This window comes from Nicotiana tomentosiformis, chromosome 4, assembly GCF_000390325.3.
Source record: "Nicotiana tomentosiformis chromosome 4, ASM39032v3, whole genome shotgun sequence".
Taxonomy (NCBI): Eukaryota; Viridiplantae; Streptophyta; class Magnoliopsida; order Solanales; family Solanaceae; genus Nicotiana; species Nicotiana tomentosiformis.
The window spans coordinates 4,591,847-4,612,102 of NC_090815.1; the positions used below are offsets into that span (position 1 = coordinate 4,591,847).

General features: G+C 35.2%; 3 protein-coding genes across 5 annotated transcripts; 1 reads left to right on the forward strand and 2 right to left on the reverse strand.

The window, feature by feature from the left end:
• The first annotated feature begins 4,506 nt into the window (after positions 1-4,506).
• Positions 4,507-7,754, forward strand: LOC104104480 (leucine-rich repeat receptor-like tyrosine-protein kinase PXC3). Its single transcript, XM_009612581.4, has 2 exons — positions 4,507-7,002; positions 7,098-7,754. The coding sequence occupies exons 1-2, from the start codon at positions 4,650-4,652 to the stop codon at positions 7,421-7,423; spliced, it is 2,679 nt and encodes an 892-aa protein (XP_009610876.1). The 5' UTR covers positions 4,507-4,649; the 3' UTR covers positions 7,424-7,754.
• A 952-nt stretch (positions 7,755-8,706) lies between these two features.
• Positions 8,707-14,115, reverse strand: LOC104104489 (NADPH HC-toxin reductase 1-like). The gene is made up of 5 exons (XM_009612592.4): positions 13,906-14,115; positions 13,061-13,227; positions 11,961-12,173; positions 10,169-10,539; positions 8,707-9,024 (listed from the first exon to the last, which is right to left on the reverse strand). The coding sequence occupies exons 1-5, from the start codon at positions 14,033-14,035 to the stop codon at positions 8,871-8,873; spliced, it is 1,035 nt and encodes a 344-aa protein (XP_009610887.1). The 5' UTR covers positions 14,036-14,115; the 3' UTR covers positions 8,707-8,870.
• Positions 14,116-15,740: 1,625 nt separating this feature from the next.
• Positions 15,741-20,025, reverse strand: LOC104104494 (uncharacterized). Of its 3 annotated transcripts, none has more exons than XM_009612609.4 (3): positions 19,897-20,025; positions 16,273-16,394; positions 15,741-16,196 (listed from the first exon to the last, which is right to left on the reverse strand). In XM_009612609.4, exons 2-3 carry the CDS (start codon positions 16,364-16,366, stop codon positions 16,060-16,062), a joined length of 231 nt encoding a protein of 76 aa, XP_009610904.1. In that variant the 5' UTR covers positions 16,367-16,394; positions 19,897-20,025; the 3' UTR covers positions 15,741-16,059. The 3 variants fall into 3 exon arrangements, with proteins under 3 accessions (XP_009610904.1, XP_009610899.1, XP_009610910.1); XM_009612604.4 differs by having other exon boundaries at positions 16,273-16,427; positions 19,897-20,019; XM_009612615.4 differs by having other exon boundaries at positions 16,273-16,382; positions 19,897-19,988.
• Positions 20,026-20,256: the final 231 nt, after the last annotated feature.

Below are 20,256 nucleotides of genomic sequence, written 5' to 3' on the forward strand. Positions count from 1 at the left end.
ATAAGCTACTGAAATTAATAAATACTTTTCATATAGCTGTATCACTTCACTTACAAGTCGTAACATGTTGACATTCCTTGATGGACATTATCATGTTGGTGATGACTCCTGGATGGACCACCATGATCCAACACACCAGAACTACGCATATTCTAGCTAGGTGTAGGTTCATAACTTATAAAAGTCATATCTGGCCGGTACCCCCTGTGGAATATATCAGTGTTAATACAAATTCAATACAACAAAAATATACATCGTAACACTAAGGAAAATTGAAGTTTACCACTCGTCTTGTAGATTATGTAAAGAAGGAGAGAAATTATTTCCTCGCTCCTCATTCGCCTGTGGTGATAAGTTTAAATCAGGGCAAACTCTTTCATCCGGAACCTGTCCGGCAAAAACTGCTCCAGAATAACCTCCCGATGACTGAGGGTTATCCATACTATGCGCAACCTCATTATTGTGAACGTATTCGACCTTGACGTACATTTCCAACATTTTTATCACAAAAAATTCTTGGTATTCATCCGGAGTCCTCAAAAAATTCCTTAAAGTTTCATCATCGTCGATGTTAAACTCAGCGTAACAAGCAACCCCTTGCGGAGTGACGGAATACAGATATCTTCCGGTTACTTTAAGGTTCACCGAACGTTTCCTCACACTCATTTTATTACATAACAACGATACCAATCTATCGTACTTCATTGTAAGTAGCAACTTAACATGATACTGTGGAGATAAACTATAGCTCATAGAGTTATTCGCCACCACAACCTCACCCCCCCTCCCAATATAATGAAACCCTTACTTTTCGCTCTTCAGAAATTATGAAAAAATGCTTGAGAATTTAACAAGAAGAAAAATTTGAACGAGAGTCAGGAATATTTTTGAATGGATTTTTGTAAAATCCTAACGTCTTTAAATAAGGCAATGCCTAGCTCGGTGGGCTGATTTTTTTTAGGTATAACACTATTTTAAAGAGCGCTATACCCATTTGAATTATTGTTATATCAGTTAAACGTAGGAGACTTATTGGTGGGCCCACAAAATAGGTATAGCGCGGCTGAAAAGAGCGTTATATATATATATATATATACTTTAACGGTCAAAACTCCGTTTAAACATAGCGTTCTTTAAAAGAGTGCTATATATAAAATGTTAATCTTTTTTTTAAACACACATTTTTGTCATTCTTGTACAGAAGAACCACAAATGGGTTCTGGGCTCGCATTGGACTATCAATTACCAACATCAACTTTAGGTGTATCTGCTTCAAGAATTATTGTACTGTCTCTGCTCTATTCTGACACACTGGCAAAGTGTCAATTAGAATTTCCCTTTCACAAACTCTTCCCCCACCACTCCAACCCAGGCCCCCTACCCCTCGGAAATATTGAATCTAATAACGTGTTTGGCCCGTAAAAATCAGTTTCTTTTGAAAAATGGTTTTTCTCAAAAGTGATTTTCTCAAAATTATTTTTGGTGAGAAACAGTTTGTGTTTGACTAATTAATTTAAAAAGTACTTCTAAACAACAATTAGTGTTTGACCAAGTTTTGAAAAACTGTTTCTAAGTATATATTTCTCAAATGTACTTTTCAAAAAAGTAATTTTGAGAGATTATTTTTTTCGGTTTTTTCAAAATTAATTCTGCTTCTCCTCAAAAGCACTTTTTTTTTTATTTTTTAAAAGTTTGGCCAAATACTTTAATTTTAAAAAAAATCACTTTTGAACAAAAAAAATAATAATTTTGAAACTTGCCCAAACAGGCTATATAAAAGTACTATAGTCTATAGTAATACTAGCATATGTTTTTTGTAAAAAATGTGTGTACCCATAGCAAGTTGGTTTGGTCTAACTTTTTCATACACCGAGAATAAATGGGCGATGGTCAGTACAATACACAAAATATTTCGCGTTCACCCGAAATAATGTATGCACCTTACCTGATGCAATATATAAAGTGTTCCCATAGACACTTCCACTAGAGAATGAAATACAAATAATGAAATTCGTCCACATTAATGAAATGAAATCTAGGCCAAATACATAGACTTTATGCGTTTAAAGTTCTCGCGTACTAATCTTTTTATGGATTACTATAAAAAAGTTTAAAAGACACATTATAAGTGTACATAAAGTGTTCAAATTGAATTTATAGATTGTTTGGTCAAGCTGAAAAAAAAGCAGCTTATGTTAGAGATTTTTTTTTTTTTTTCAAAAGTACTTTTTGCGAGAAATAATTTATGTTTGACTAATTCATTTGAAAAGCACCTCTGAGCAACAATTAGTGTTTGGTCAAATTTTTTTAAAAAATTTCTAGGTTTATTTCTCTCAAAAGTATTTTTCAAAAAGTGATTTTTGAGGAGAAACTATTTTTTTTATGTTTCTCCAAAACTATTTCTGCTTCTCCTCAAAATCATTTTTTTTTCTTCCAAAAGCTTGGCCAAACACTTCAACTTTGAAAAAAAAATATATTTTTTGCTTCTAGGATTGGAAAAAATTGACCAAACAGGCTATTAACTAAGTTAAAGTGCCAAAATAAAATTTCTTGTTATGTTTGAGGGGCTGCCTATGTATTTACAACACAACACATCATACCCGTTGTAATCCCATATTATGGCATATGGGGAGGAAAAAATTTATGCGGACCTTGTCCCTATCTTGTGGAAGTAAAAAAGTTATTTTCGAAAGACACTCGACTCAAGAAAAATGATTTTCAACAGGTTTAAATAGTAGAACAATAATGAAGAGTACATGTTGAGGACTGTCTATGAATTTGGCCATATATAATACAGAACCATTACAATTCCGTTATAAGGATTGAGCATCTTTATCCTCAATTTCAAACAAGAACAACTCAGCACACTATTGTCCTAACTGGAAAAAGAAGAAAAATGTGTAACAGTTACAGTAGACTTAAAACAGTTTCATTGACTCATGACTCCTCATTTCTTATGACACTTCCCTTGAGTTTTTACTACTTTTGTCAGCTACCACTCATAGGTGGAATGGTTAAATTTCTTTTGTCTCGAATTTGAATTGAATTTTTTTGAAAGAATCTCTTAAGATGCAAAGTTTTACCCTGTAATTGACTTATCTAGCACGAATTCAAATTAATAGAATCATTGGATTTCAATATTAAAAAGAGTTTTAAATAACGGTAAAGTTATCTCCGTGTAACTTATAGACAGTGGCGAAGTCAGAAATTTCTCCAAAGATGTTTAAATTTGAAAGAAGTAAAAAAAATCTTCTCCGAAGGATGTTCAATATATGTTATTACTTTTATTACTTACCTATATATATAATGTAATTTTCCGACAAAGAGTGGTCAATTTCTATTACTAGAGTGTAACTTCGCACCTGGTATAAGTTACGTGTTTGAGACATAAAATCAACTACTGATGCTTATATTAAAATAAGTTGCCTACGTCACAATCTCTTGGGGTATGATTTTCCTCCTAACCATGAATCCTGAGTAACATAGTATGTTTCGTGCACCGAACTAACTTTTTTTTGTGGACTTTCAAAATGGGATGATTGTAAAATATACTACCCTTCCTTGAGTTGATGCCTCTGTTAGTATTACTCACAGATTTCTCTTTTAACCTTTTTTAAGAAATTCCTCACACACTTTCCCTCTTTTTCTCTATACAGAGCAAAAAACACAACAGACATAAAACACACACACACACACATACAAAAACACCTGGCCCCGTGAAAATCAGTTACATAATCAACGTTGTACCCATTCCCCACCCCTCCCCACCCTCCTCACAGTCTAGCTCCATGTTTGTCCTTTGAAAATCCATTTTTTTTTTCTCTGCAACCTTAATCTACTCCAAATTTTGTTTTTCTGCAACTTAGTACTACACTAACAATTAGTCACTTGTTTCTTTTATACTCTTAAATATTGTTTGCAGCTCAGCTACTCTAGCTTAGTCCCAGGTTTTCTGTGTCCCTTTGTTTTTTAGTGTTTGACAGTTTGTTTGTTTTCTTCTTCTACACACACACACACTGTTTTCTTCATTTCTGACATGGGTTATTCTTAGTTGGTACATTTTATTTTCTAAATTTCAGGGCTTTCCAGAATTTTTGGTTATTTTCCATTTTCAAGATTCCTCAAATGGTAAAACTAACTCCAAATACAAATAGTCACATTTCTTGAGCATTTCAAGACTCAATCTTTTTGTCTCTAAAGCCCCTTTTTCTTCGTTAATGGCTTCTTGATTGTTGCTTTGGAGGGCTAAGGGAAAATAAAAAGAAGAGAAATTGAAGAAAGGGTGTTTTCTTATATATAAAAAAACCCCAAAATGTCAATTTTGAGCTTTCTTGTGCATTTCAAGACTCAATTTTTTTTTGTCTCTAAAGCCCCTTTTTCTTCATTAATGGCTTCTTGATTGTTGTTTTAGAGGGCAAAGGAAGAAAAAACAGAATAGAGAAATTGAAGAAAGAGTGTTTTCTTAAATTAAAAAACCCAAAAAGGCAATTTTGAGCTTTATTGTGCGTTTCAAGACTCAATCTTTTTGTCTCTAAAGCCCCATTTTCTTCATTAATGGCTTCTTGCTTATTCATCATTTGGTTGTTTTAGAGAGAAAAAATAAGAAGTTGAAGAAAGGGTGGTTTCTTGAAGGAAAAAAAAAACCAAAAATGGCACTTTTGAGCTTGTTAACAACAATGTTTGTAGTGTTGGTATTATCAAGATTTCAACTTGGGAATTTCCAGTTAGTTTTTAATGATCAGAATGTAGTGGAAGCAATTAGGAAAGAGCTATTAATACCAGGGTGGGGTGTGAACACAACTGATTTTTGCTCTTGGGCTGGCATTAGTTGCAGCTCAAACAATTCAATGGTAGAAAGACTTGATCTTTCTGGTTTTAGATTACAAGGTAATGTGACTCTAATATCTGAGCTCAAAGCACTTAAATGGCTAGACCTTTCTCATAATAATTTCCAAGGTTCAATTCCACTATCATTTGGGAATTTGTCTATGCTTCAGTATCTTGATTTGTCTTTTAATAAGTTTGGAAACTCAATTCCCAGTGAATTAGGTAAGCTTAAAAACCTTAAGGCATTGAACCTTTCAAACAATTGGCTTACTGGAGTTGTACCAAATGAGCTTAAGGGGTTGGAAAATTTGCAAGATTTTCAAATTTCTACCAACAGTTTATATGGCACTATTCCATTTTGGGTTGGTAATTTGACCAATCTTAAGGTTCTTGCAGCTTATGAGAATGAGTTTAGTGGTGATATTCCATTTAACTTAGGCTTAAACTCTGAGCTTTCTTTGTTGAACTTGCATTCAAATCAGCTTCAAGGTACTATTCCTGAGAGCATTTGTGCTAATGGGAATCTTAAATTCCTGGTTTTGACTCAGAATAAGTTGAATGGAACTATTCCTGAGTCTATTGGGAATTGTAAAGGACTTTCAAGTATTAGGATTGGGAATAACAATTTGATCGGTGGCGTCCCTAAAGCAGTTGGGAATATCAGTAGTCTTACTTATTTTGAAGCAGATAGTAACAGTTTATCTGGTGAAATTGTGGCAGAGTTTGCCAAGTGCTCTAATCTCACTCTGCTTAATTTAGCTTCTAATGAGTTTTCCGGAACTATTCCTCCTGAGTTTGGTGAGCTCAACAATCTTCAGGAACTGATTGTTTCTGGTAATAACCTCTATGGTGAGATTCCAACTTCAGTTCTTAAGTGCAAGAATCTCAATAAGCTTGACTTGAGCAACAACAAGTTCAACGGCACGATACCGGCGGATATATGCAATACCTCAAGATTGCAATATTTGCTGTTGGGGGAGAACTCAATTAGAGGGGAGATACCTCATGAGATAGGGAACTGTGTAAAATTGCTTGAGTTGCAAATGGGGAATAATGAACTTATTGGAAGTATCCCTTCTGAGATTGGTCATATGAAGAACTTGCAGATTTCACTGAATTTGAGTCATAATCATCTCCATGGTCAATTGCCTCAGGATTTAGGAAAACTTGACAAGTTGGTTTCTTTGGATGTCTCTGATAATCAGCTATCTGGGAATATTCCGTCGGCGTTGAAAGGCATGCAGAGTTTGATAGAGGTTAATTTTTCAAGCAATCGATTCAGTGGACCAATACCTACTTTTGCACCATTTCAGAAAAGTCCTAATTCAAGCTTTCTTGGAAACAAAGGGCTCTGTGGTGATCCCTTGAGTGGTGGTTGTGGAGATCTAAATGGTTATAACCACCGCATTTACGGTCACAAGGTTTCTTACCGAATTGTTTTGGCTGTTATTGGTTCTGGTTTGGCAGTTTTTGTATCTGTTACAGTGGTTGTTTTGCTGTTCATGATGAGGGAGAATCAAGAGAAAGCAGCTGCCAAGGAAGCTGGAATTGCCATTGAGGAAACTTCTAGCAAACCAGTGATACTAGCGGGAAATGTCTTTGTTGACAATCTAAAGCAAGCGATTGATTTTGATGCAGTTGTAAAAGCAGTCATGAAAGACTCTAATAAGACTAGTGTTGGTACCTTCAGCACTGTCTATAGAGCAGACATGCCTTCCGGGATGATTTTGTCGGTTAAGAAACTAAAGTCTATGGACAGAACTATAATTCATCACCAGAGTAAGATGATCAGAGAGCTCGAAAAGCTTAGTAAGCTCGTTCATGATAATTTAGCTAGGCCTGTCGGGTTTGGAATCTATGAAGACGTCGTCCTTCTGTTGCATCAATATTATGCCAACGGGACGTTGGCTCAATATCTTCATACCTCTAGCCAGGAACCTGAATATAAACCGGACTGGCCAACAAGACTTGCCATTGCCGTTGGAGTTGCAGAAGGATTGGCATTCCTCCATCATGTGGCCATCATCCATCTTGACATTTCTTCGGGGAACGTGCTTCTCGATTCTAATTTCAGGCCTTTGGTTAGTGAAGTGGAAATATCTAGGCTTCTAGATCCATCTAGAGGGACTGCAAGTATCAGTGCTGTTGCCGGCTCATTTGGATATATTCCCCCAGGTATTCTATTATTCAAACACATACTTATCGTTCTCCTTTTTTTCGTTTATAGAGATTGTATCTTTGGTATTGACTAGTTTTCTCTCTCTGAACAGAGTATGCATATACAATGCAAGTAACAGCTCCTGGAAACGTTTATAGTTATGGGGTTGTTTTGCTCGAGATCCTTACCACCCGATTACCTGTTGATGAAGATTTTGGTGAAGGAATAGATTTGGTTAAATGGGTACATGGTGCACCTGCGAGGGGGGAAACACCGGAGCAGATACTCGATGCAAGGCTCAGCACCATTTCCTTTTCTTGGAGAAAGGAAATGTTAGCAGCGTTAAAGATTGCCTTGCTGTGCACTGACGTGACACCAGCAAAACGACCAAAGATGAAGAAGGTGGTAGAAATGCTGCAAGAAATCACAGAAAGCTAAATGAAGTTTGCATCATCAATGTATGTCTTGATTTCGTTCCTTCATATGAATGCTTCCGTGAAAATGCTAGTGTATGACATACTTAGTCGAGGGGACAAAATGGTCGAACTCTATATACTGGTCGCTGATAGCTGGTTTACTGATGGTCGTACTGTTTTCTACTGGGGCTTCAATCATATGTTCAAGAGTTCTTTTTCTCCAAAACATGTAAATGTTGGTGAAACAGATCGATATCTCACTAGGATGATATGTTTGCAAATAGCATTTAGCTTTCCTTTTCCTATCCTCTCTTCCAAATTTAGTATAGATTCAATCATAGTTAAAGCGTCTATTCAACATGCGACTCACTTTCTATTTTGTTCCTTTAATATTAAGAGACAAGGTGTGTTGCTCTGATGGTAAACGCCCTCCACTTCTAATCAAGAGGTTGTGAGTTTGAGTCACCCCAAGAGCAAGGTGGGAGTTCTTGGAAGGAAGGATGCCGAGGGTCTATTGGAAACAGCCTCTCTACCCCAGGGTAGGGGTAATGTCTGCGTACACACTACCATCCCCAGACCCCACTAGTGAGATTATACTGGTTTGTTGTTGTTGTTGTTCTTGTAATATTAAGAGATAAGTAACTCACCATATAAGGCCTTTAATTGCTTTTGTTTCTAGCTGATATGTTACGCCTACGAGGACACTAGTTTGTTCTTCATCTCCTAGCAGAAACAAAAAACACTAGTTGATTTCTTCTTATCTGCCTAATCCTTGGCTGACAGAATTATCCGGTACCTGTGTTGGTGGGAGGTAGTAGGTACTCGGTGGAATAGTTGAGGTGCAGGCAAACGGGCCCTTACACCACGTTATAAAAGAAAGAACGCTAGTTTGTTCTTTATTTTAGCAAAACATCTGTTTAGTGCAAGTTTAACTTATTTTCACTATCTACTATTTTATTTTGGCACGAGGATGATATGAGTTAGAGCTTAGAGAAAGAAGTGAGGATTCATATCGCCGACCCCAACTTTGTTTACTGAGACGTAGTTGTTGTTTGTTGTTTGATGTATCTGTTGGTTCAAGTTCTAGGATAAGGCCAAAATACTGCCACTTCCCAATCCAAGAAGCTAGATTTGGCCTTTGTGGGCAAAGAGTTTGCGCAAGTAATCTAGCAGGTAAGAGCCCGACGCATGATGTGTGAGTTATACGCATGTCACGGGTTCGAACTCTGGCCCACACAAAAGCTTGGTATTTAAATGGAGAAGGATAGAGGAGCGGACCCATTATTCACCAAGTTTCGAAATGGGTTACCAAAAGAAAACAAGTCATTTTTCTAGCCCTTCTTCAATGTGTACTTAGAACATAATGTGCACAGAATACAACAGTGTACAAACCATGATAAGTTGATATGATTTAGTACAAACGCTGGTTACGAGTAAGTGATTTACATATATGGAAGTTAAAGTTCCCATTAAGCAGATGATGACAAGTTGAGAACTCCAATTTCCTTAGCACGGCTAATATTATCATCCAATATATTCTTCATATCTTTTTTATACACAAAACCCTTATCCATAAGCTTCTTTGATCCCCACTTCACTGCTCTCTTTGGATCATCCAAATACCTGTTTAATGGGAAAATATGAAATAATTTATCAAATAATCACTAGTAGTAGAAATGATCCTTCAAATTATATAAAACTGAGCACTTTAGTCTACTTTTACAAACTTATATACACACCAATAGTGTAAAGAAAGTTTACACTATCAGTGTAGTTTCCGACTATAGCAACAAGGCCTATACTGCCGGAGACAAGCTAGCTAGACTCTTACATAATTGAGTATATAAAGAGGAATCGTCTTATTGCTTGGCAAAAGCTTGGGAAGAATAATACCGACACCGCTCACTCATACTTAGAGAAGGCACCATACAAGATGAAGAAGTTAGCGGATAGGAAGAGGCCCTGGATCTTAGTCCAGCCTACTACGAGGATCTCGTATCCAGCAACCTAACCTATACAAAGGGCGTCGAAGGCTGTTGACTAGGTTGGAGCTATAAAGTTTGCTATGTTAAAGTAGGTTACCATTCCATGTTCGCTATATAAAAGTTAACTTGTCACTGACTTTTAACTGACCTGATAGTGTAAAAACTTTTTACATTATGAATGCATATTAGTTAAACTCTTGTTCTACTCTATAGCCTTCAAATACCAAGCATGCACAAAGAATATTCAAGTCTTCTTTACATGTCGGTAGCATTAGTACTAGTCTCATATTTTCATACCTTATTATCCGTAGATTTCTTCTACTATATGTCGGTTCTTTCGCCTCGATTATTCTATCACTTTGTCACCTTATCACATTATCTCGTTATTGTTACTACTTGTTGTGTTTGCTTCTTTTTCTCTTTTACCTTGAGTCAGGGGTCTATCGGAAACAACCTCTCTACCTTCTCAAGGTAAGGGTAAGGCCTGCGTACACTCTTTCCTCAGACCCCACATTGTGGGATTACACTAGGTTTGTTGTTGTTGCACAAATAAAATTCAAGAACTACAACAACAACAAACCCAGTGAAATCCCACAAGTGGAGTATGGGGAGGGTAAAGTATACGCAGACCTTACCCCTACCTTATGACGATAGAGAAGCTGGTTCCGAAAGACGCTCGGCTCAAGAGAAGTGAAAATGAAGCAATAAACAGACAGTAGCAACAATAAAACTACTACATCAAATGAAAGAAAGTTCAAATGAAAGAAAAGAGTTCTAATTACCTTTGGTTGATATGAAACTCTGGGAATTTTTCTTTGTAATAACTGGCAATTTCTGCAGAAGAAACAAAGGAGCTAGCACACAAGAAACGACCATTTATAGATGCAGTTTCCATACCAAAAATATGAGCTTCACAAACATCTTCAATGTGTACAATTGGAACTTTTCCATCAACTTCTTCTATGAACTTGAGTTGTTGGTAAGAAATTTCATTACCAGTTACAGCTGATAATATAGCAGCCATACTTGTTGAAATATTTGACAAGAGTGTATCTCCACCCACAAGACCACAACCTAAGCTCACAACCTCAAAACCATTTTTGCCAAAGTTCAAGATTTCTTTCTCAGCCATTGTCTTTGCTTCCACATACTCCTATACCATTCAAAAAGAAAATGTTATTTTCACGTGTGAGTCTTGATTCTTTTTCATGGGCCAAACACGTATTTTTTTTACTTTTGGATGGCAGTGAGATTTGAACTCATGACTTCTTACCTGCTATGATATTATTGTTCAAGTGTATGACCATCTCATTTAAAAGTTTAACTCTTAAAAAGAGTACGCTTTTAATTACCTAATTATATTATCTCAAAAGTTAGCCACGCAAGGGTATACCCTTGTGTTGAATGAAGTGAGTGCGATTCAATTCCTAAGCAGAGATAAAAAAATTAGGTGATTTCTTTTCATATTGTCTAAATTTTGATGGGCAAAGTTACTTGATACCTATGCCGATGGGAGGTAGTAGGTGCACTGCAAAATAGTCTAGGTACACGCAAACTAACTAGAAAAGCAATCACACGGAAGTTGGCTAATTTTCGTTACGTTACCCACAACTTCTGTGTGATTACTTTCTGTCAATCAAAGGCACCTTAGTGTGTGTGTGTATATATATATATATATATATACATGTTGCTCCCTTCGATTCATAATAAGTGAGTTTTAAGGATTACCACTTAATAATATTAATTAAAAGTGTAATTTGATTAAATTATTCTTTATCTTTCTTCAACATTAAATAAGAAGTAGCGAAAGTCTTTTTAGAAATTTGTTCAAATTATTTATTAGACAAGGATAACTTTGGGGAGAAAAAACTTAAGACCTTGGTGCTTAAAAGATCAAGTCATTTAAAATTAAATTTATAAAGAAAAATTAAAAAATCACTTATTGTTGATCGAAAAGAGTATCATCTACTTTTCTTATTTTTGTTTAATTTTGGGTGGATTGGAGTATTAAATTCATTGTTGAATTTTTAAAATTTGGGTGGATGGGTGTATTAGATTCATTATTGAATCTCACTAAATCCTTCATCCATCACCAAACCAAATAAGACAAACAAAACAAAACAAAATAGAAGAACATATCTATCGTGCTATAGAACTTCGGTATTATAACAAAATTATGAGCCGCTATTTAGGTTAATTTTAAAAAAAAATATAAATCTAGGCAAACGAGACGGGACAATGCAGGTTAAAACTTTGAAGAGTAAGCTTCACCCGCCCCACCCTATCTCGTTTGCCATTTTTAATAATTTTATGGACAGTCTAGTGTACAGAGTATCTCGCATTCACGTAGGGTCCGGGAAAGAGTCGCACCACCCTAAGGAATGTGACGTAGACAGCCTATTATAATGCAAACATTAGTGGTTGTTTTCACGGCTCGAACTCGTGACCTAACATACCGTTGCTCCAAAACTCCTTTTATATAGTAAACAAAACTTGTTCATTTTTTAAACATGTTTTTTTAGTGTTATCTTTGATTGCAATTGAAAAGAAAGATAATGAGAAAGAAATATTTACCCTAACATAATCATCACTAAAAGCAAAGTGGATATTGAGAGGTGTCCAACATGTTTCATCCATCAATTCCTTGAAACCATTGCTATCATCCTTCAATGGTGAAGCAGAAAGCACAGTTCCTGTATAAATAAGCCTTCTCACTGTCCCACTCTTTATACAAGCCTTTCCAATATTCTTCACTGAAGCAACTGTTGCTTCTACCTTATTCTTATACTGTTACATTCAAATCCACAAAAATAAATAACTCACTCAAATTCAAGATTTCACTACATATGTATAAAAAATAATATTAAACTATATATACAATATAAATTTTTGGTTAGGGATGTTAAGTTGATCACCCTTCGTCGAATATAGCTCCGACGAGCACTAAGGGTGGAGCCTAACAATCAATGTAATAGGTGAGAACCATAGGGGATCGGGTACTCGGCAAGCTTAACCTAACTCCAGTGGCCACATACAATAAAGGATGGTCGGTTGAACACCCTTCATCGAAAAATGATACCCCCTTTGTTCCAATTTATGTGAACATATTTGACCGGGTACGGAATTTAAGAAAAAATGAAAGACTTTTGAAATTTGTGATCCTAAACATGTCAAAAAGGGTTCCAGAGTATTTGTGTGTTATAAAAGCTTCTCATTAAGGGTAGAATTGGAAATTTAAGCTAAATTGTTTCCAAATTTAGAAAGGGGTCATTCTTTTTGGAACGGACCAAAAAAGGAAATAGGTTCACATAAACTGGAACGGAGGAAGTGTGACATATGTAAAAAAAAAACTATGTTGCATATATAAATAAAAAATTCCTTCTTATACATATATATTAGTTCTTGAACATCTTTAGCGAAATTCCTGACTTCACCACAGCCTAACTCTATTGTTTCAAAAAAAATATAAAACGTTTATGTGCTAGTGAACGGTAACAAGTATGAAGTAAAATAGTTGAGGTGCACGTAAATTGATTCGAACACCACTAATAGAATAGAAAATAAAAATACATATATACACTGATGGAAAGTAATAAGAACTTGGTAAAGTTATCGGGAAATCGTACAAGTTGACTCGAACAACACCATTATCAAAAAGAAAATGAAATGGGTACCTGAAATCCCTCAGAGTGTAACAAGGGAGTGGCAACATGGAAAACAAATTCACAGCCTTGAATTGCTTGCTCAAACTCTTCTGGTCTATAGACATCAGCTTGAAATAACTTCAATCTTTCCTCTGCATTGGGGAAGCTCTTTAACAAACCTACTTTTGATTTATCCTCTGCAAAATCATCAAAATTTTGTTATTCTTTTTTTCAATTTCAAGATTAACCATGTTTAATGTAGATTCGCGCCTAATAGGCACGTTAAAGGGGAGAAACTTTTCTTGCTAGAATTTTTTCCATCAGCAAGAATCGTACTCGATACAACAACGACAACAACATATCTAGTGTGAACCTATAGGTGGGGTGGGGGGAGGAGAAATTTTTCCATTCGCAAGAATCAAACTCGATACAACAACAATAACAACACTCATTGTGTTCCCACGGGTGTAGTCTGGGGAGGATAGGGTGTACGCATACCTTACCCCTACCTTGTGTGAGGTAGAGAGACTATTTTCGATAAACCGAGTTCAATTCAACAACAACAACAACAACAACAACATATCCCGTGTGAACCCATAGGTGGGGTCGGGGAGGAGAAAATTTTCCATTCGCAAGAATCGAACTCGATACAATAAGAACAACAACAACATACTCATTGTATTTTCACAGGTGGAGGCTGGGAAGGTTGGGTGTACACGTACCGTGCCTCTACCTTGTGTGAGATAGAGAAGTTGTTTCCGATAGACCCTCGGCTTTGGAATCAAACTCGAGGCCTCTGGTTAAAATTCCAGGATCTCGTCCATTCCACCAAGAGTATAATTCAGGGATAAAAATGCAAAATGAAGATTACATACCCAAGTTTCTGAGTGTGGCATAAACTGTGTACCCTTTTGCCAAAAGTTTCTTCACCAGAAAAGAAGCAATATATCCTGCACCACCTGTAACACAAACCAGCGTTGAATTTCTATTATTGTTCTCCTCCATTTCTAGATTCTTATTCTGCTTTCTTTCTTTTTTTGGCAAGACCAAATTTATAGCCACGTGTTTGGTTTCATTGCATAATTATCACTTTGTACAACTTAAAGCCAAATGGCTTTTGTTTGGTCATTTATATGTTGCATTTAATGACAGTGTAACAAAATTTTGTATTATGAGTATATTTTAACATGTTGTATAATTTTTTAATCTCATTTTTTACGAAGAGTTTAAGTTCTATGTATTATGTATTAACGGTGTAAAATTATTTACAAAACCAGGTAATTTTAAAGGTACCCCTAGGTAATTTGCATTAATAACATTGATTGATAACCTAAAATAAATGATAGTAACTTGCTATGATAAACTACATTGTACAGAAAGTGTAAACAATTAAAAATATATATATATATATATATATATATATATATATATATTTCATGAATGGTTACTTGTTTTAAATAAATTGATAGTGTAAATAATGTGAATGAGTTCCCAACAAGGGTTGTGGTGGAGTGGTAAGTACTTCTTTATCCTTAATCAGAAGTCTCGGGTTCGAGCCTCTGGGTATAGAGTCGCCTTTGTTAGGGAGCACTTTACCCCCAATGTAGGACTTTTCGGCGCGAATTCTGATTTAATCGGGTCCCGATATGGATATTGGACACCAAATTTAATCGGACCCCAATATGGTATTGGACACCTGAGTGGAAACCAAAAAAGGAACGTGGATGAGTTAAAGTCATTCATTTTAGAAGAAGCCTTTGTTGGAGAAGTGCATGTTGTGGTTCTCTTTATTTGTAAAAGAATACTGTTGATAAAATGGTCCAAACTTTTGTTGGTTCTCTCTTTTTCATTTTCTTTATCGAGTCATTGTTATTTTCATGGATATTTAGATTCTTGATTTGAGGTGGGATTAATTTCATGGGTTATTCAACTTTCACTTTACTGTATCAAAATCGCTAAATTATTTTTTGCAAAAGAAAACTATATTTATATCAAAGTCACTTGAAGAAAATAAATGAAGGTAATAGTTTAGTGATTTTTACTGAGATTTAAGTAAAGTTGAGTGACTTATATGTTATACTTAAACAGAGTTAAAGTGACTTTTTCAATGTAGAAAAGAGTTTAATAACTTGAGTGTAATAAAGTAAAGGTAGAAAACTACCTTTTGGTTTTTGCTAAATTCTGGAGAGAAAAAAATGGACAGATATGACAGATTTTAATAGTCAATTTTGGACTATAACCCAATTATGCATTCAATAATGAAAACGATGGAGGGTTTAAGTTGGTCTTTTCATGTATTTCAAACTCTGAATAGAGGTCATATATAAAAGCATACAAGATATATTATTAATTTTAATATAACAATAATTATGCATTTCACATGTTAAACAATGTCTATTCAATGAATAACTAAGAAATTTAGTCCTTTTTTCAATTCTCTATTACCATTTCAAACTCCACTAATATTTTCTTTTCTTTGATTTAAATTTTCATTAATTTAAAAAAAAAAGAAAAAAAAAAAAAGACAGTCCAGTGCACTAAGCTCGGACCGGACCATCAACCTTATCTGGAAAAGATTGTTTCCACGAAATACTTTCACTCTGTTTTATGTTAAGTGCAGCAGCTATAACATAAAACAGAAGTTTGCAGCTGTGAGGTACTTCAGCAAATCAAGAAAGTAAACACTTACATATATGATCAAACAAAGTAATGCAAAAAAGCCAAGAACTGACATACAATTGCCATAGCAGAAAGCAGCTCAATTGAGCAGAGTTTATCATATATCCCTCACGAGCAAATCCATTATATGAAAAAGGAATACGCGCCAGGAATACACATGGGCGCGCAAACTGAACAAAAGAACTTATTATAACATGTCAATCCTTCTTATAGGGAAAGTGAGATAAATGATTTGGAATTGTCTGAATACAGTATCAGAGCAAATCCTTTGCTCAAACAAAAAAATGGTTCAATTTCAAATGAGTTCTTTTCTAACAGAAACAAAAAACAACATAACTGAACTTCCTCAATCAAGACTTAACAATATAATTCTGTCGGCTGATGGGATTCATGACGATTGGGGGACCAGCAGTGCGAGGCCATGCCTGGAATTTCTTGTCTGTTTCTTTCGACCAGTCATTGTTGGCAACGGTGCTTGGAGTAGTACCTATACAACAAGCGACTGTCAGCACAGCACAGGCAATTTCATGATCAAAGAACTAACAAAAGGAACCAGAACTTGCCTCCAAACAATTTCCCGTCAGAAATAACAGTATCACAAACATATGCAACTGCAAAGGATGCAACAATAGAACCAACAATGTACTTGGTAGACATCTTCGAGCACCTAAAACTGGAAGATAACCTAAAACCACCAAGTAAGAGAACCAATTTTTATCTGTAAAAACATAAAGGCATTCAGTTATATAAATAGCATCTCAAGACAGCTCGTATATGATCTTTCTAAAACCATCATGAGGCTTCGGAAGCAAAGATGTATAATTTAGAGATTATCTCCAGATATAAAAATTAGTATCTCAAGATACAGCATTTCTTTAATCTTTCTGCAACCATCATGTGATTTCCGAGGCAATGAAGTATAACGTACAGATTTTCTCAAGGTACATATGAATAATATTGAGCACTTCTACGTGATTCAGTAGCCCACCGTATGATGTACCATTTAAATCTATAAAGACACGCACATACAGCTACAAACTTCAAACCTTCAAACTGAAACTATTTTATTTGGTCTTACTCTAACAAAATGTTTGTTCAGAAATGCAAGGCAAAGGGTAGTCAGTGTTATCAAAGGCGAAAAGCACAAAAAAGCTCTAAGGTCTATTGGGACTTTAAGTGCAAAGCACAAATAAAGCGTGAGCTAAAATGAAGAAAGCCGCAAATGGAGAAAAACTACAAATATGCATGTGTAGTCCAAGATTAATATCTATAAGCATGAATACCAAATATATGGACAAGGAAATTGAAGGAAATGGAAGAAAATTTACAATAAAGTAAAATATCAATTGTTTAGTGTCGCCTCTTCGGGATTACGCTCGTTGGCAAGGAAAAGTATGCCTTAGACCCTTGATAACAAGGCTCAGCGCACGCTAAGCGAGGCGAAGCGCTCAACATGTTTTGAGCCTCGCTTCAGGGCTTTAGCGCCTTTGATAACACTGAGGGGTAGCGTGAAGGAAAATAAGCTGTTGAATTACATGCCTTAGAAAAAGAATATATATCCTTCGGTTCATGATACTCGGTACAAGTGAAAGGAAAGAAGACATCTATTTCCTCTTTCTACCAGACCTTTGGGATGGGCTGAAAATATTAACACGAGTATGTTGTGTATCTTTCCCATTTTAGTTCCTGAAAGGTAGAGGGACATTGTGTACCGCCTATTAACCCTCTTCTTTCCACTAAAACATATCATAAATCAATTTTAGAATAAAGAACGGAACTCATCACCAACACTAAATTAGTTCTCGCCTGCAAGCCATTAGCAACCAACTGGAGTACCACATGAAAGAGGGGAAAAAGAAAAAAGGATAAAGAAGATAATAAGATAAGAAACATATGCACAGACCAAAGTGTCTTCACATTTTTCCCCAAATACACCAATGATATGCTGCAAGAACTTTCAGGAGTTCATAGCTCTTCATATAGTATTTCAAGATATACCACCATCAACAGAATTCGACCATTCTTTGGGAGGTTCTACATCCTTTTGTTTTTGTTATAAGGTTCATTTTCAATATCAAATCTGAGTGTCTACACATATACACGCGGCACAACTAGATCAACAGTTCCTTCCAAATCAATATTTTAATCCATCTTAAAATTCTGCAAATGCTCCCATAAACCTCTCTATAACAGCTTTGTTTGTTACGATATTTTTTGGTTGTTATAGTGAAGTGCTATTATAGAGGAAGGGCATATATTATAACATAACATAAAAAACGGTTCCGAAAAAACTTGGCTCTTATAGTGGATGACTGTTACATAGAGATGTTGTTATAGAGAAGTTTGACTGTATATGTTCTACAAACAAAATATACTATTCAAGATATGATAGGAAAAAAGGGTGCTACGAATTTTGGCTAATTCGAACATGTAATGGTGAAGCTTCTTTATGAATAACACAAATATCTACACCAAATCACAAAGAGATAAGAAAAAGAAGCAACTAGCTTCTATTAGTACTATTCCATTTCCTCAAATCAAGGAGACAATCACTTCCATAATATTCCGTTCATGAAATCGCTTTGGTATGAAAAAAGGCAATTACCCATTAATCCAATCTTCCCTATACACATCATTTGATGCATTTCTTTTTTATCCACGTGTACATCAATCAATTGATACGGGAACAAAAGGAACGATGACCCATTAATCCTAACTAATCAAATCCCACAGATATCGTTAAAACCAGTATTTTGAAAAGCGAGCGCTTCGTCGCTTTAAGCGAAGCGAGGCGAAGCGAGAAGCTGTCGCTTTTTTCTAACTGAGGCGACCCGACCAGCAGAAGTGATCACTTCAGCCAAGAAAGCGCGAAGCGACCCAGAAGCGAGAAGCGCTCGCTTCTGTTCAGAGGAGTCATTTTTTAAAAAAAAGTTTGGGTCTTTGTTTTTATTATACAAAACAGACCCAAACGTTATTCTTTCTCCTTCCCAACGTTAGCAACAACATCCAGCTAGGGTTTCAACCTCCAGGTAACTTTTCTTATTTTATTCTTCTCTTCTTTCTTCTCTTTTTCAGTTTTTCTCCTCTTGCGCACAGCTAGGGCAGGCGCTCGTTTTTTTCCCCCCTTTTATTCTTCTTATTTATTAATTTTAATATGTATTTTAGTTTATAAAATTAATTATTATATATATATAAATATGTTATATTTTCAATTTATTTGAATTTTTTAATGTGTATTTCAGTTTATAAAATTAATTATTATATATGTTATATTTTCAGTTTATTTGATTTATTTTATATGTATTTCAGTTTATAAAAATAATAATAATTATTATTATATATAAATATATATATATATATATATATATATATATATATATATATATATATATATATTTTCGGTTTATTTAAATTGAACTTTTTGATTATTTATATTGTGTCTTTGCAAGGTTTACATTATGTTTTTTAAGAATTGTGCTTCACTGTGCGTGCGCTTCGCTTTTGAAGCGAGGCGAGCCCCTGTCGCTTTTTTGCGCAAAAAACACTGGTTAAAACTAATAAAATCAAACAGAGCCCTTCAGGATGCATTAAACTATACCATAAAATCAGAGGCGGATCAAAGATTTGAATTTATGGGTTCGACTTCGGAATTCTACCACATCCCATCTAATTTAGTGGGTTCAAAATCTACTGTTTACACTTAGATTTTAATCTCCTTTATAAGGTTCAAGTTATACTCCTATAACTTGTATCACATTCTAAGCTAAAGCTGCTGGATTCATATGAACCTGTAGCTTATTCATTAGATCCCCCTCTGCATACAATATCCATGCTAAGAATCAAGCTTGGCTACGATACAAACCAAACAAAAGTTGACCCATTAAGCCAAACCCTTCAAATCACACAAATAATTGGTTAAAAATTAATCAATTCAATCATTCAACCGTGGCTTCGATATGAAGAAAACAAGAATAAACCCATTAATCTAAACCGTATAACCGCACGTAAAAATGTTATTTTGTCTCTAATAAGTATTAAATCAAATAACCTAAATGCAAAATTCATCTCAAGCAGTAACAAACATGGTGGCACAAGAGTTTCAATAAATCTACACGTATTAGAGAGAAGAAAAAAAAAAAAAAAAAATGAGGTGGGGGTGGGGGAGTAGGGGATGGGTGGGTGCTTACCGTGAAGTGATGAAGGAATCGAGGAGACTGGACAGGTATGAAAAATTTCTTCTACGCTGAAATGTTATGGAGTTGTACTTTTGAGAAGGGTTTTTGGAGGTTAAAAACGACAGCGTTTTGACGTTTATTTTGTAATGTCACGTCGTTTTGATCGTGGCGGCGCTGTCGTTTTAGGATGGATCAACCATGTACGAAATGGATTTGGAGATCAGGTTTTGGGCCTAGGCCCAGATTTTATTTTCTTAATTTCTTGTTTATTTTGACTTTTTTCAGTTTATGCGTCTAATTTTAAAAAGCGTCCTTTCTATATTTAGTAGTAGCTTTTAATTCCAACATTCCTATTTTAACTCCTTTTGTATG

Excerpts from the sequence above, each read along its gene's own strand:
- LOC104104480 (XM_009612581.4), top strand. The coding sequence starts at position 4,650 with ATGGCACTTTTGAGCTTGTTAACAACAATGTTTGTAGTGTTGGTATTA. Across the intron at positions 7,003-7,097 it reads ATTTGGATATATTCCCCCAG|AGTATGCATATACAATGCAA; the intron begins GTATTCTATTAT and ends CTCTCTGAACAG.
- LOC104104489 (XM_009612592.4), bottom strand. The coding sequence starts at position 14,035 with ATGGAGGAGAACAATAATAGAAATTCAACGCTGGTTTGTGTTACAGGT. Across the intron at positions 13,228-13,905 it reads TGCCACACTCAGAAACTTGG|AGGATAAATCAAAAGTAGGT; the intron begins GTATGTAATCTT and ends ATGATTTTGCAG. Across the intron at positions 9,025-10,168 it reads GAGTTTCATATCAACCAAAG|GTATTTGGATGATCCAAAGA; the intron begins GTAATTAGAACT and ends CCCATTAAACAG.
- LOC104104494 (XM_009612609.4), bottom strand. The coding sequence starts at position 16,366 with ATGTCTACCAAGTACATTGTTGGTTCTATTGTTGCATCCTTTGCAGTT. Across the intron at positions 16,197-16,272 it reads TGACGGGAAATTGTTTGGAG|GTACTACTCCAAGCACCGTT; the intron begins GCAAGTTCTGGT and ends CTTGTTGTATAG.